The following is a 15,236-nucleotide window of genomic DNA, read 5'->3' as shown; positions in this document are numbered from 1 at the left end:
GCAGACAGATAGATGATAGATAGGTAGATAGATAGATAGATAATACATAAAATCAAGAAAAGGATGATTGGAAAGGAGAAGGATCACAGACTTTTATCTAGAAAATTTGTATTGATTACATTCATATTTCTTACTGAATGTTTAAAAATGGCAAATTTCTTTCAAAGATTTTTATTACGGAATTTCAAATCTATACAAAAAAGTAGACTGAATAGTATCATAAGTTTCCATGTACCCATTTTCCAGCTTCAACAACTTACTTACAGCCATCTTGTTACATTTATACTTCCATCCACTTACCCCACTCTATATTATTTTGAATGAAATATCATGTCATACCATTTCATCTGAAAATATTTTAGTATATATGTCTAAAAGATAAGGGCTTTTAAAATAGCTATTATCACATGTAAAGTAACATTTTCTTAATATCATAAAATATCCAATTCAACTATCTAACAAATGTCATATTTTTTTTTTACGGTTTGCTTAATTCAAGATCCAAATAAGTTCTCCACATAATCACTCAGTGATATTTCTCTCAAGTGTCTTTTAATCTATAGTTTCCCTACTCCATCTCACTCTTTTTCTTGCACTGCACTTATTAAATAATTACTTGATATATTTTAATTTACTAAGATTTGGCAAATTACATTTTTGCTTCCTTTGAGTCATGCAATTTATAACCCAGTATTAGTCCAGTTCTTTACCATGATTTCTTCTTTTCTGCAGACTAATGTTGGAAACTTTTATTTATATTTTGGAAGGCATTCTCAAAATGTAAATGCTTGGAGGCTGTGGAAACAGCCATATGTATATGAAAGTAAAATCAGGAGCTCTCAGAAGCTAGATAAGTAAAGAGAATGAGAAAGCCAGCAATAAATGCCAAATTACTTTTTAAATCTCGAAATCAATCATGTCACTTTCTCTACTTAAAATGTTTCTATGGTTTTCCACCACACTGGGAATAAATTCAAAACTCCTTACCCCGGCCCTGTGTGGTTCAGACCTGCCTTTGTAATCTCACCTTACTAGCTCTCAGTCTCTTATGACCATACAATCAGACGGCCTTCTCTCCAAACCTCTCTCCTCAGTAGGGTTTGTACACTTGCTTTGTCCTCTGTCTCGGTAGTGCTTGTTCCTGAGTGTAAACAAGTCTGCCCAAGATGGAGGACTAAACAGATACAGACGACTACGCCCCAAGTTTAAAAACATATAGCCAAACCTGAAAACAAAAGACAAAATGTTCCCGTGGCCACCAGGGGAACTTAGCCCCAGTAACAAGCAGAAATCAGAACCGTGTGGCCCGGGAATGCAAAATGGTGCAGCCACTTCGGAAAACAATTTGGCAGTTTCTTACAAAACTAAAACACATTCTTACCGTCTGATCCAGCAATCACGCTCCTTGGTATTTACCCAAGGGTGTTGAAAATATGTCCACACAAAAACCTGCACACAGATGTTTATGGCAGCTTTATTCATAATTCCCCAAACTTAGCAGCAACCAAGATGTCCTTCAGCAGATGAAGGGATAAATAAACTGGGCCATCCAGACAATGGAATGTTATTCAGTGCTAAGAAGAAATGAGCTATCAAGCCATGAAGAGATAGGGAGGAAACGTAAATGTACGTTACTATGTGAAAGAAATCAATCTGAAAAGGCTACATACTGGATGATTCCAATTCTGTGACATTCTGGGAAAGGCAAAACTATGGAGACAGTCCAAAGATCAGTGGTTGCCAGGGGAGGGAGGAAGGGTGGATGAATAGGCAGGGCACAGAGGATTTTTCGGGCCGTGAAACTATCTGTACGTTACTACAGTGGTGGATACATGTCATTACACACTTATCCAAACCCGTAGAATGTATGACATCAGTAAAACCTGAGGCAAATTCTGTACTTTGGGTGATTATGATGAGTCAATGTAGGTTCATCATTTGTAACAAATGTACCACCGTGGTGGGGGATATGGATAGTCGGGGAGGCTATGTATGTGTGGGGACAGTGGTTATATTACAAATCTCTGTACTCTCCCCTGAACTTTGCTATGAACCTAAAACTTCTTTCTAAAAAATTGTCTTAAAAAAAAGAAGAAAACAGCTGTGTGACTCATGTGAGGCTGTCTATAAGATAAATCCTTTGGGAACTAGACCTTGAACTCATGCCCAGAAATGGAATCACCCGTGATGATAACTCATTTGAGCATAGAACTCTGGATTGAAATTCATTTTCAGAAACCCAGAGATCAAGAGCTATTATTCTTCACAGACCCTCCCTGAAAAAAGTATTAAAAAATGGAACTAGGAAAATAAAGACAAATGTTGTGTCATGTAAGAAGAATTAGTGAGGACAGAAATCAGCAAAAATTGATTGGACAGTCTACGTGTGCATTGATTGTAAGTTGTGTAATTATTTAAAATTTTTAAATATGCATTGATTGTAAGTAGTCTTATTATCTGGTTTAAAAAATAACACCCGGGGCTTCCCTGGTGGCACAGTGGTTAAGAATCCGCCTGCCAATGCAGTGGACACGGGTTCAATCCCTGGTCCTGGAAGATTCCATATGCCGTGGAGCAACTAAGTCCGTGTGCCACAACTACTGAGCCTGTGCTCTAGAGCCCGCAAGCGACAACTACTAAGCCCACGTGCCACAACTGCTGAAGCCTGCACACCTAGAGCCTGTGCTCCGCAACAAGAGAAGCCACGGCAGTGAGAAGCCCGTGCACCGCAACGAAGAGTAGCCTCCACTCACTGCAACTAGAGAAAGACCGTGCGCAGCAACAAGGACCCAATGCAGCCAAAAATAAATAAATAAATTTATTAGAAAAAACCCTTAAGTGTACCTGTTAAAATTTTGAGTAACCACCAAAGGAATTGAAGTAGAATATAGTCAAGTTGAAAAAAGGAGGTCAAAAATAAAAAACAGAAAAAGAGGGGGAGAAAAGAAAAAGCACATGGTATTGGCATAAGATAGACAAATATATCAATGGAATAGAGGAGAATCCAGAAATAGACCCATAACTGTATGACCGGTAAATTTTTTACGAAGTATGACAGCAACTCAGTGAGGAAGGTAAAGTCTTTTCAACAAATGGCTCAGGAACACCTGGATGTCTGTATGGAAAAAAGTGAACCTTGATCTCTACTCCCACCAGCGTGGGCTACACAGCTCTATTCATTTCTCAAAACTCTTTGAGCCACGTGCTTAAGGGGTGTGTGTGTGTGTGTGTGTGTGTCTCTCATACATGAAATAATACTCAATTTTAAAAATCTGTTTGAAATGATTATGTCCACTAATTCCTCTCAACCTTTGCTCTTAGCCTAAATGTAACCTCCTCAGAGAGGTCCTCCATTACCACTCTAGACCTTCAGCCCCTTCAGCATTCTGGATTGTACTGACTTCAACCTGAGAAAGATAGAATGTTATCCAGCCAAGATTCCTCATCCCCCTGCTCTACAACCGACCTCCTTCCCCCTCGCCCCCCGCTCACCCTCTCTTCTTTTTCTTGTTGCGCCCCTTCCCCTATTGGTTTGCCCCATTCCCTCCCACCACCTCCAGCCTCTGCTCCACCCATCATCTCCTTGCTTTCCCATCCCAGTCTCCTCATCTTCTTCCCCTAGAAATGCTTTCCAGGCTGCCTCCTCCAAGATGTTGAGGATCACAAAGTAAGAGGTAATAACAACACACCTGATTGTTAGTTTGGACTTTGAAACCCCAAACTTGCCCTGCCTTCTGGGTGTCCTATCAGAGTCTCTGTGATTTTTCGGTACCTGTTCAGGATCCAGAATCATTTCTGGTGCCCCTAAAACTGAAGGCTTCGCCAGGGAAGTGGAATTGAAGCTGGATTACTACCTTTTGTTCTCTGATTGCTACTTGCTCATCCCCTTGGGTCTGATGCTAACTCTGTCCTCGCAAGGTGCATTTTTTTTTTTTTTTTTTTTTTTTTGCCATACGCGGGCCTCTCACTGCCGTGGCCTCTCCCGTTGCGGAGCACAGGCTCCGGACGCGCAGGCTCAGCGGCCATGGCTCACGGGCCCAGCCGCTCCGCGGCATGTGGGATCTTCCCGGACCAGGGCACGAACCCATGTCGCCTGCATCGGCAGGCGGACTCTCAACCACTGCACCACCAGGGAAGCCCCCAAGGTGCATATTTTAAGGAGGGATGATAGAAACTGTCCTTGGACATCATAAAGCTCAGCAAGGCTGACATGCACGGTTACACAGGTTGTACATTTCACAGCACATCCTGCTAAGGCAGTAAGAGGGACCTGAAACCCAGCCTTCACTCCCCTTAACAAGCCATACATCCTTGGGACTGTGTCTCTCTAGTGGACAATTAGTAAAATTGTGTACTAATTTGCAAAGGGTACTAAAGAGTCTAGCATCCACCCTGAAACCTAGCCTGGGGAAGACAGGAAGGGAACTGACTTTGGGTGAATTCAGAAGCCCTGCAGCCGTTCAGGGCCCTGATTTACAGGATTTTCTGAGAAGGTATGAAAGAAGCCGCCTAAAGGCATGAGCCAGTTTTCAGTGAGGCCTGTTATCTGATGTTAAGCAAGTTACATGATGTAAAATCAGCCACAACCCCTGCCCAACAGTTTCCATCCATCCACTCAGCTTTGGCTAGAGAGGCCCTTACTCCCTCATGGGCCTCCGCCACCTGGCCTGTACCCAGGTGTTTCAAAATCAGTTACCAGATCAAACTGATTCTGCAGTTTGTCACCTCAAGCCAGAACACAGTTTCCTCCTTGTGGCCCAGGGCCTGCAGACCTGGGTGCTGAGGCCCCACATTGGGGCTGACTTTACAATCAGCCCCCTGAGCAGAGCCAAGCGTTCCCCACAGGTGTCAGATGGGGATGGTGGTCACTTCTCAAGAGTCTAGGAGCAGCAGACATCTGAGTTAGAGTTGACCTGAGCAGCCTGAAACATCAAGCACTTATTCAGGAGAGGGCTATTATCCTTCTTACACCTCCTGGGGCTGATTGTCAAGGGTTTCATCCTCTACTGGCATCTTTTCAGAAGAGCCAGTGGTAATTGGCTTGGTGGTTGGAGCCCTGGTGGGAAACAGCTAAAATCAGGAACCCCTTGTCGTAGGTCAGTAGAGCTCCCTGTGCACTCAAAAGTAATAGCAATGACCACACGTTTACCTCAGACTCTTTAGTCGCTACTTGTTTGTCTTCCTCATTATACTGTCAATTCCCAGGAGAGCAGGGATCCATCTATCTCGTCCCCAGATGTACCTGGAACAGCGTGGGAACTCAAGAAAAACTTGTTGAGCAGGAGAAGGAGTTGGTAATGCAGTGGGTGAGAGATGAAAGCGAAAACCTAAGGTTCAGGGTTGAGGCAGAACTCCCTCCTTTTAACGGTGTAGGATGGATGGGCAAAGCGGACAGCCACGATCTGGCTTGACATTCACACCCCAGGGCAGACCAGAGAAGGCAGAGTGGCCAGGAGTCACAGAGCAGAAACATTTCGGCTCCAGTTGGGGTGTGCAGGATATAAAATGTATGAAACACTCTTTCCCCTAGAGTCTACTTTGTCTGGCATTGGTATAGCTATGCCAACTTTTTTTTGATTAGTATTTGCATGGTATAATTAATCTTCTTACCTATTATCTTAGGATGTTTCTCTTGTTGACACCCTCTAGTTTCAATGTCCTTGTGGACGTTGACCTTCAGAAGGCTGATAGTCTTGGTATATTTCTGTCTCCTACATGGTGAGTTCTGGGAGGGCAGGGGCTGTCTTCTTTGCTTTGGACCCACCCCACCCTCCCATAGCTTCTCACCCAGTGCAGTTGCTTCATGGTCTACCAAAGTGGGGTTGTCTCCCATCTCTCAACAAGGTAGGAATTTCACTCGTAATGAACAGTGAAGCAGAAGTCACAGGACACCAAGACACAGAGATGGGTCACATCTTCCACTTTCCCTTTACTGCATAAAAATCACAATGCCAGGTATCACCTGCTCAGCTTCCAGCCTCTGCCTCCTTGTGCTGTTCTTCACCTGACCATTCACAGCTGTCCTGGGAGGGGAAATTTCCTGTCCCTTCTTATCATTTCACTCAGGACAGAAATGAAAGGCCTATGATGACACTGAATTAGTGTTCTCTTACCTTATTTGAAACATTGATGAACCACCTTCTTCCCAATTTTGCATAGAAATATAAATGTCAAGTGTAATTTTCAAGCAGGAGTTTTTGTTGACAATTTAAACACTGTGTCATTATAAGAAAGAACACTTCAAGGAAGGACACTGACACAGTACTTAAGTCTTCCCTCTAGCTGCAAATAGACCAGAAGTACGTGGGCCTTGGTGTAGCTCACAAAGGAAACTTGTTCTATGGTAGCATCTCATGGTCTTTCTAGGGGAGAGACTCACTGACAGCTTCCAATGAACTTCAATAAAGCTTGGCACATAGTAGGTGCCAGGGGATGCCTTGGAATGAATGAAGGATGATTGCTTCTCCTCAGGGGCCTAATCTTTCCATTTCTCTTGATTACAACAAGTCCATTGACTGGATGGATGGACCATACGCTCTGTAAGGTCATTAGCAGCACCCAGTGTAACTAAGAGCAAATCTCCCATCCCCTTCCAAGCTCCTCACCCATTAACACACAACTCTCTACACTAGGAACAATCAAAGCATCCCATCAGCCTGACATAAATGGCTCTGAAGCCATGTAGCTTATCTATGAAATCCTGACTTTAGGAAGAGCAAGTGAACATTCATCTAGGATGAAAATAATAGTTTCCTTTGACCTCCCACTTCCTTTGGCCTCTCACCTTCTTTCATTGAGAGATGATGCTTGTTTAGGTCTTTCCTCGTGGCTAAGCCAGAGCTTTGACTGAGTCATTGGAATAGCCCCAGCCAGCTGTGGGAGAAGCTATCTGGAACTTCTAAACCAAGCCACTGTCATCATCAAGGTGGATGGCAAATCAATTTCGTCCCTTGCACTAGTTCCCATCAACTGGTAGTGGCTGCATGGAGCACAGTTCTGGAGAAGCATCTGAGGCCTTATCTAAGGCTTGGTGGAAAACAATTTCTGATAGCTCATCAATCCCTACCTTGGTTATTATTATGAAAATGTCACCCAAAACTTGGAAATAAGGCACAACGACATCTGTGATCTTTCTAGTATCAGGCCAGAGCATTGTCTAAAAGCCCTCTAAGAACCACCTGACCCTCCAAGGAAATGTGAACTTACATATTGACCAGGGACCCAGTTCTGCAACGGTAGATAGTAACTTGGAAAAAACTTGGAGGGTGCAAATTACAATATTTTTATGCAGTAGAGATGCAGATGATTTCTGATCAGCCGAGAATATAGACCCAAACAGTATGAACATATTGTTTGTAGAACCTCAACCAGTCTTGCAGTTTTGTATTGCATTTAGCAGTCTAATTCTAGCATCCTTCTATCATTTTAAGAGCGCTGTATTTTATATATCAGTTCTCATACCCTCTTTGAAGCCAGCTCTGCCATCCCACTGGTTCTCTCATTATGAGTTAAATAAAACTTCGGCGCATGCTCTCTCTGCATTTGTTTGAGATTTTATATATATATAAACAGCTCCCATTTTGTTCACAGTCAGAACTCAGTTTCCATTGCTTACAACCACAAGTATTTTAATTATCTCCTCCTCATCGCCACAGTGTTTTCAAAGGCCCACTCCCAAAACACAGCCCCACATTTTCATGTGAATGGCTCCAGAAGGATGCACCCTCTACAAAGAGGGACAGAGTGTGCATTTCCCCTTGTGTACCATCCCAAAAGCCCACTCCTCCTCTCGCTCTGTCTAGGACTCTGCCTCACCTGCAGGGACGCAGTAGCATGGGGACCCAGGCAGGCCCTGGATGCCCATCTCTTCTTTTTTGGTTTCTACTGAGAAACAACTTCATAATCCCAAGTCATTAGGTGGCCTCCCGAGGACGGAAGGCTTCAGGCTATAATGTAAGGGGTGAGACTAAGATTTGACCTGGGCATGTTGGGAGAGGAAAGGGAGACTGGTGTTTGAGGGAACACTTTTCCAGGGAAGCTTATAAGAAGAACTGGGGAGACTCTACTAGTCTCTCCCATTTTAAGGTCAAAGGAGAACTCTCTCCTCCTCTTGCACAGTGGTTCGTTTTGTTTTGTGTTTTGAATTCTGGTTAATATTGCTCCAAACACGTCACACTCTTGGTAGCAAAGCAGCATGGTGGTATAATATGGGTATTTTGGAATTATTTTTAGAGAGTGTTATGAGCTGAATGCATCCCCTCCAAATTCATATGTTGAAAACCTACCCCACAATTTGACAGTATTAGGAGTGGAACTTTTGGGAGGTAATTAGTTCATGAGGGTAGAGCCCTCATGATGGGATTAGTGCCCTTAGAAGATAAGAAAGGAAAGAGCTTGCTTTTCTCTCTCTCTGGCACATGAAGATGCAAGAAGATGGCCATCTGCAAACCAGGAAGTGGGTCTTCTCCAGACACCATATCTGCCGGCACATTGATCTTGAACTTGCCACACTCCAGAACTGTGAGAAATAAATGTTTGTTGTTGAAGCCATTTCGTGTATGGTGATTTGTTATAACAGTCAGAACTGACTAAGATGCATAGACTTGGTCTCAAATCTTGGGTCTGTTGTTCAGCAGCTGGGTGACCTTAAGCAAGCTGTTTAACTTCTCTGCATCTTAGGGATTTTCTTCTTCTTCCTCTAATGCAGGTGATAATGCTGATTTCATACAGTTACCATGATAATAGGATGATAACGCAAAGGGTTTAGCTGGTGCCTAGCAGTTAATAAGGGCCCCCAAACATAGGATAATAGTAGTTGGTTTTTCTTCTTTGTATCTGAGCACATTTGCTGTGGAGATGAGGTTACCTTGGTGTGTCCAAGAAGATGGCCGTCTGCAAACCAGGAAGTGGGTCTTCTCCAGACACCATATCTGCCAGCACATTGATCTTGGACTTGCCACACTCCAGAACTGTGAGAAACAAATGTTTGTTGTTGAAGTGTGTCCTTGGTGTGTCCTTTCTAGGTTGAGGCTGGATGGTGGGACGGCTGATGATTGGCTAATGCTTCTTCCTCCCACGAGAGTACAAGGTAGTCTTTCATGGACAAACAATGAAGATCACACCTCCTCTTCTTCCTGAAAAGAATCTTTACTGCCTTTATTTATTTATTTATTAAGCTAACAATCATTTCTGTCTTCTTTTGTGCCAGGAACTCTGTTGAGCAATTTACTTGAATTAACGATTCGATCCTTACAGCAACCCCATGACGCTCGTACTGTTATCATCTCCCTTTTTAGATAAGAAGTCAGGCTTAGAAGGTTAATTTGCCCAAAGTCACACAGCTAGTATGTAGTAGAACTGAGTTCTTTAAAAATTGTGGTAAAATATACATACCATACGAATTTATCATTTTAACCACTTTTAAGTATGTAACGCAGTGGCATAAAAAGTACATTCACAGTGCTATGCAACTATAACGACTATCCATCTCTGGCACTTTTTCATCATCTCAAGAGTTGAGCTTTTTAAGTTGAATTTGTGCAACTTATTCAACTCTTATTCAAGAGTTGAGCTTTTTAAGTTGAATTTGTGCAATTTGTGCAATCTCATATATATGTGTGTATATATATGTACATATATGAGATTCACTCAATCAAGGCAAGTCTGGAAGACTACGTTTGAAAAATAGAATTGATGGGACCAAGTGCCTCCAAAGGGTCAAGAAACAGGAAACGCAACAACTGTCATTTGTGGGAGACTGCCATCATCACTCTTCATATCCCTCAGTCGACATTCCATGTCCTAGGAAGGTCATACATTTGTTCACGATGCCCAAGTCCTAAAGGTTAAGATTCTGGGAGAGGCAGGCTTTAGATCTCTGGCTTCCATAGTTGGAGGAAAAGCATTGCTTTCCACCAAGATCTCACACCTGGGGAATGACTTCCAAATAGGAAGGTAAGTGGATGCTGAACCACAGAACGCCCCCCTTACCCCCACTCCTGCCAAAAAATTCCAGCCATTGCAATAGCAATGACATGTATTAATATCAGTAGCCCTTTTAGGATCTTTTCCAGTCCCAGTTTGCTTGAATACCATGAGTATTCAAGACGAAAGTGTAACTTTTGTGATCATCAATGAAAACGTCTTGCGCAAACATTTGTCTTACCTAAAAATCATACCCAGTCTAAAAAATAGCATGTTTCCAGTTAAGACCTTCTCTATATGGAATGAGTTCATCTTGGATAGTTAGGAGAGAGAGCACAGGACAAAGTCAAAGAAAGAGGTTACATGATATCCAGCAGTGAATCATTACCTATTATCAAAATAGGAGGAAGAACAGAAAGTAGAGCTAAACAAAATTATCTCTCTGGTAAAATTCCCAGGGCAATTCCCTGGTGGCCAGAACACTCTCACATGGATGGAATAACCTGAGAAGAACAAATAATTTAGAACAAAAGTCTTGAGTTTTTTTGTTGATCTTCCTGCTTCCCATGGTAAGCTGGGATTCTCACTTTCATCATCTTCATGTTTTGCAATATGGTAAATAAGTTTTGTGATGATCCAGGACAGGGTGTCTTACCACACTAGACGTACCTACCACTGTTCTTTTAGCCAAGTGTGATTTCAATAGTCTAGAATTGCCAGTGATCAGCTGAAATCTTTGATTTCCACCATGGGGCTCAGCAAGGATTTTGTGTCACCATTTTCCAGAGGGACCATGCTCACGGACTTTGGGGATAAAACCCCAAAGGAAATTTTAACAGAAAAGTTGCTTTTCTATGGAAGAGGGCCACTAAACAGTAATATCACCCACCCTAACCTCCTTTATTTTTTTCTTTAGTCTCATCTTTCTTCCTCTCCTAGGATATTGTGGCATTGCCTATTTTCTCCATCAAGCATTATTTTACTTTTCATTCTTCACTGAATCCTTCCCTAAAGTGTATATTTGTCAGAAATTAATTCTGTTGCAAAAGATAGAAACCCAACTCAAAATAGTTTAAAGGAAATGTATCCGTTCACACAATTTGGAAATCAGTCCAAACAGTAGATCAGCAGGTATAGCTAGATCAAGGGACTCAAACTATGTCATCAAACTTTGTTTTTTCCTCATCATTCTGACCCACTTTCCTCTATCCTGGCTTCATTCTCTACCAGGCTCTCCTCTTTGTGGGCTCTAGAGGCTTCAGTTTAACATGGAGATTATAATGGAAAAGGATACCCTTTTTCTCCCAGAGCCCATTAGCAATCCTCCCACCATCGGGAGCTATGACTGGTTCTTCTTGGGTCATGTGCCCCCCCCCCCCAACAAGTCACTGGAGCCAAAGGTGTGAGTTGATTGGCCAGCCTGGGTCACATGCCCACCCCTATGATGGGGATGTAGAGTCCGTTGAGTGACAGTCTCACTAAAATCCTCCCCCAAAGGAATGCTGGGCAGGCAAGAGTAAGCAACTTCAGACTACAAACATATCTTCAACCTTTACATTAGTTCCCAAACTCTCTCCCTTCCTTTTGCTTCTTATTTCTTGCTGTGGAATTCTGAGCTGGGTATTAAGCTGAGGCTCTGAAACACCCACCTGGTCCTGCCATGGACACCGCAACACGTGAGATCCCAGAGGGAAGTATTGGCTTATAAGATAAATCAGTAGAGAAACATTATTTGGAGCCACTCCAGAGCAGGTGTTCAGGGGTCCTAGGTCCCTGAGTGGACGACTATATGTGAGTTGGACTGGGAAATTTTACTGGGCAGGAGATACCAGCACCTCGTCAGAGCTGTTTGCATGGAATTACTCTTCCTCAGAATTACACCATCCAGAATGGCATTCCAAAACATGGTCTTTATCACCAGTGTAATGAAACTGATGAAATTTAATGTTCCATTCAATAGTATAGTAAAGTTTATTTGTAGGCCTTTATCAGCTCCCTATGTAATAAAAGAAATCATATTTTCCTTGGATGCTTTTTTCTAATTCCTTCCTCTTATCCTGGGTTGTGAGGATGGCCCACTTGCCTCTGCCAGCATTGGGAAAGTACAGAAAGGGAAGAGATAAAGGGGAGTGGGTGAGGGTTTGCATGCAATTTGCACGTGATGCTGTGTGGCCAGGTATTAAATGTACCTTGTATCCTGCCCTTGAGCAGAAAGCAGGACTGGGGAAGATAAAATACTTTTTGCCAGGAGTCCTGTTGTTGAATTACCTGTTCATCATGTCTTCCACCAAGAATACGACGAATTGTAGATATATTGGGGGCTTCCCTCTGCCATTAGCTCTTACTGGTTTCTTACAGTAAACCAGGGACACCATTTACTGTGCAGACATGGTCAGGGCCTGGATTTCATATGTAATACTTGTCTCTTGTTTTCTGAGAACCTATAGGTATTGTGCTAAAACTGAAATATATTTTAATGCTTATTAATACTTTCAGGTAACTTAGTCTCTTCTGGTTTAAAACAGGGTCTTCCAGATGAATGTGCAGTGGAATTCAAGATCCCCTCCCCTGCCATCTCTTCTTCTTTTCCTTGCCCTAATCCTAAGAATCTGGGTTCATAGGAGCTGGTGTATTTTCCTGGCACCAGGAAAGCAACGTTGTCTCATCTTCATTGGTCTCTGGTTGCATTTCTCATCCTCGCTTTAGCCCCTAGCTCAAGTGGCCTCTGCTACAGTATTCCCCTGAACCACCCCACAGGTGCACTGGGTCTTCATTCTGGAGCTCTTCGCTACTCTCTCCAGTAGTACTCTCTTCACTACCCTCTCTCTCTATCAAGGTAACCCGAAGGTAGTGTGGAAGCACTCCTATGGGAAACCAGCTAGTAGCTTCTCTGATCCAGGATTCTCAGACCCCCCTGGGTCTGTATTCAGCACCTTCTCCCCATGCCTCACAGTGATTTCAACCCCTGGGAGGCTGCGGAACAGAAAGTAGACCCTGTTTGATGTCTCCAGCTCTCTCCCACTGTCCTCAAAGAGATTCCCTCTCCTTCTGTGACCTGACCACAAATCCCGCAGCTTGCTTACTCTACGGCTTAGAGCAATGGTTCTCAAACTCGGGTGTGCATCTCCTGGAGGGCTCATTACAACACAAGTTGCTGGGCCCACCCCCAGAATTTCTGATTTAGTAGGTATGGTCGGTAGAATAATGGTCTGATGTATGGCTAATGATAATGGCAAAAGAATTCCTGGAGCCTGTGAATATGTGACCCTCACATGGCAAAAGGGACCTTGCAGACATGATTAAGTTAAGGATCTTGAGATGGGAGATGATCCTGGATTACCTGGATGATCCTGTCCAATGTCATCACAAGTTCCTTAAAACAGTGAGTCAGGAGGGTAAGAGTCAAAGGAGATGAGATGAAGGAGGCAGAGGTCAGAGTGATGCAGCCACAAGCAAAGAAATACAGAAGACCTTTGGAAGCTGGAAAAGGCAGGAAATGAATTCTCCCCTTGAGCCTCCAGAAGGAACACAGCTCTGCTGACTTTACCCTTGTATGACCCGTTTCAGAATTCTGACCTCCAGAACTGTAAAATAATAAATGTCTGTTGTCTTAAGCTGCTAAGTTTTTTTGTGATTTGTTACAGCAGCCATAGGAACCTAAAGTACGATTGGGTTGGCTCCTGAGAACCTGCATTTCTAATAGGTTCTCTGGAAATTAATAAAGAGAAACCTCATTTTAAATGGAGTCAGGAGGCCAGAAGGGGATGCTTTCATGCCCGACCACTAGAGGAATTGCAGACCCATCAGAAAGAGAGGTACTTTGCATCTCCAATAGGAAGAAGGTTATTACTTTATTACCCAGCAGGAGGAAGAACTCCTTGCTGGGCAACATTCCAGCCAATGAGAGACTGTCACAGCTCAGCCAATGAAAAGCCACTACACTTTGAACTCCCAGTTTCCTCCAATGGACTCTGTTTATAACAGCTCCTCCCAACTCCCCTTCTCCTCTATAAAATACCTCTCTGTTCTCTAGACTTGCCTGTGGTTTGCCATAGATTGCCTGTCCCAAGTTGCAATTCTTTGCTGTTTCGAATAAACTCATTTTGCTGGTAAAATAATAACTGGCTATTTTATTATTTTAGGTCAACTGTTCTCAGGTGATGCTGACGCTGCAGGTCCAAGGACCACACTCTGAGAACCACTGGCTTAGAGTGAAGCACACAATCCTCAGTCCTCCAAACCTTGGACAGCAGGTTGTATAAAAACTTTGTTCTCTCAACATCCAAATCATGCAGATGGAAGCCTTGGGCTTCATAACTCTTATCTACAAAAAGTGCCTATTTTGGAAATCAACACTTAACACTTGATTTTTTTTTCTTTTTTTTTTCTGTTCTACCCTAAAACAATGGTGTAGAACCAATGGACAGTCAGCATGACCAGCCATTAAAAATGTATCATAGGGCTTCCCTGGTGGCGCAGTGGTTGAGAGTCTGCCTGCCGATGCAGGCGACGCAGGTTCCTGCCCCGGTCCGGGAAGATCCCACATGCCATGGAGCAGCTGGGCCCGTGAGCCATGGCCGCTGAGCCTGCGCGTCCAGAACCTGTGCTCCACAGTGGGAGAGGCCTCAGCGGTGAGAGGCCCGTGTACCGCAGGAGAAAAAAAAAAAAAGTATCATATTAGTATTTTATAACTATTTATCTCACTATATCTTTTTTTATTATTTCTTTGGGGTAAAATCACAGAGCATTGTCAGTTTATCTACTGTCAGTTTATCTACCCAAACCTCCATGGGGTTGGAAAATAGAAAACCTGCACATTCTAGAAAGGATATGGGACAAAGGGAGGTTTGCAATGAGCAAGATATCTGGACCTCCGCTTCCCTCATGTCAAGCTGGGTTTTTTTCTAGTTACTTTCATGGCCCCTCTGTTCACCAGCTCCTCCCTTTTGCCTCTACCAGGTGAACTTGGCTACACCTCCCTTAGTATCTGACGTTGCTCCTTTCAGCTGGCCTTCTCCAAGTGATAATGCTGCCTTTTCCATCCTGGATGCTCAGATAGAGGCCACAGGGATGGTTACTAGGGACACCAACCCAGACAGTCACATGCCCCATGTCTGCCAAAAGACCTCAGGGGCACTGCTTGAGATGGGAGACCTCATCCTATTATCCCCAGGGCTCCTGGTAGAGGAAGGGAGAAGAGGGGCATGGAGCGCTGGTTACATACAATGAATCCAATACCTTGGAAGCAGTAGTTACAAGAGGATATCAATGCACAGTGAGAAAGACTCGATTTGACTGTGGTCCTTACCATT

The 15,236-nt window shown here is 43.4% G+C and overlaps 1 protein-coding gene across 1 annotated transcript in view; it reads right to left on the bottom strand.

Annotated features, from left to right (window-relative positions):
- Positions 1 to 12,788: 12,788 nt before the first annotated feature.
- The window catches only part of HSD17B2 (hydroxysteroid 17-beta dehydrogenase 2), a 65,033-nt gene continuing 62,585 nt past the window's right edge, over positions 12,789 to 15,236 (bottom strand). Inside the window, exon 6 of the mRNA XM_065898407.1 lies at positions 12,789 to 12,897. Within this exon, the coding sequence (XP_065754479.1) occupies positions 12,789 to 12,897 (109 nt within the window). The remainder of the gene's footprint in view (positions 12,898 to 15,236) is intronic.

Source organism: Phocoena phocoena, chromosome 20 (genome assembly GCF_963924675.1).
Source record: "Phocoena phocoena chromosome 20, mPhoPho1.1, whole genome shotgun sequence".
Lineage (NCBI taxonomy): Eukaryota > Metazoa > Chordata > Mammalia > Artiodactyla > Phocoenidae > Phocoena > Phocoena phocoena.
Note: the sequence above shows the minus strand (reverse complement) of the source record. Positions and strands in the feature narration are given on the sequence as shown.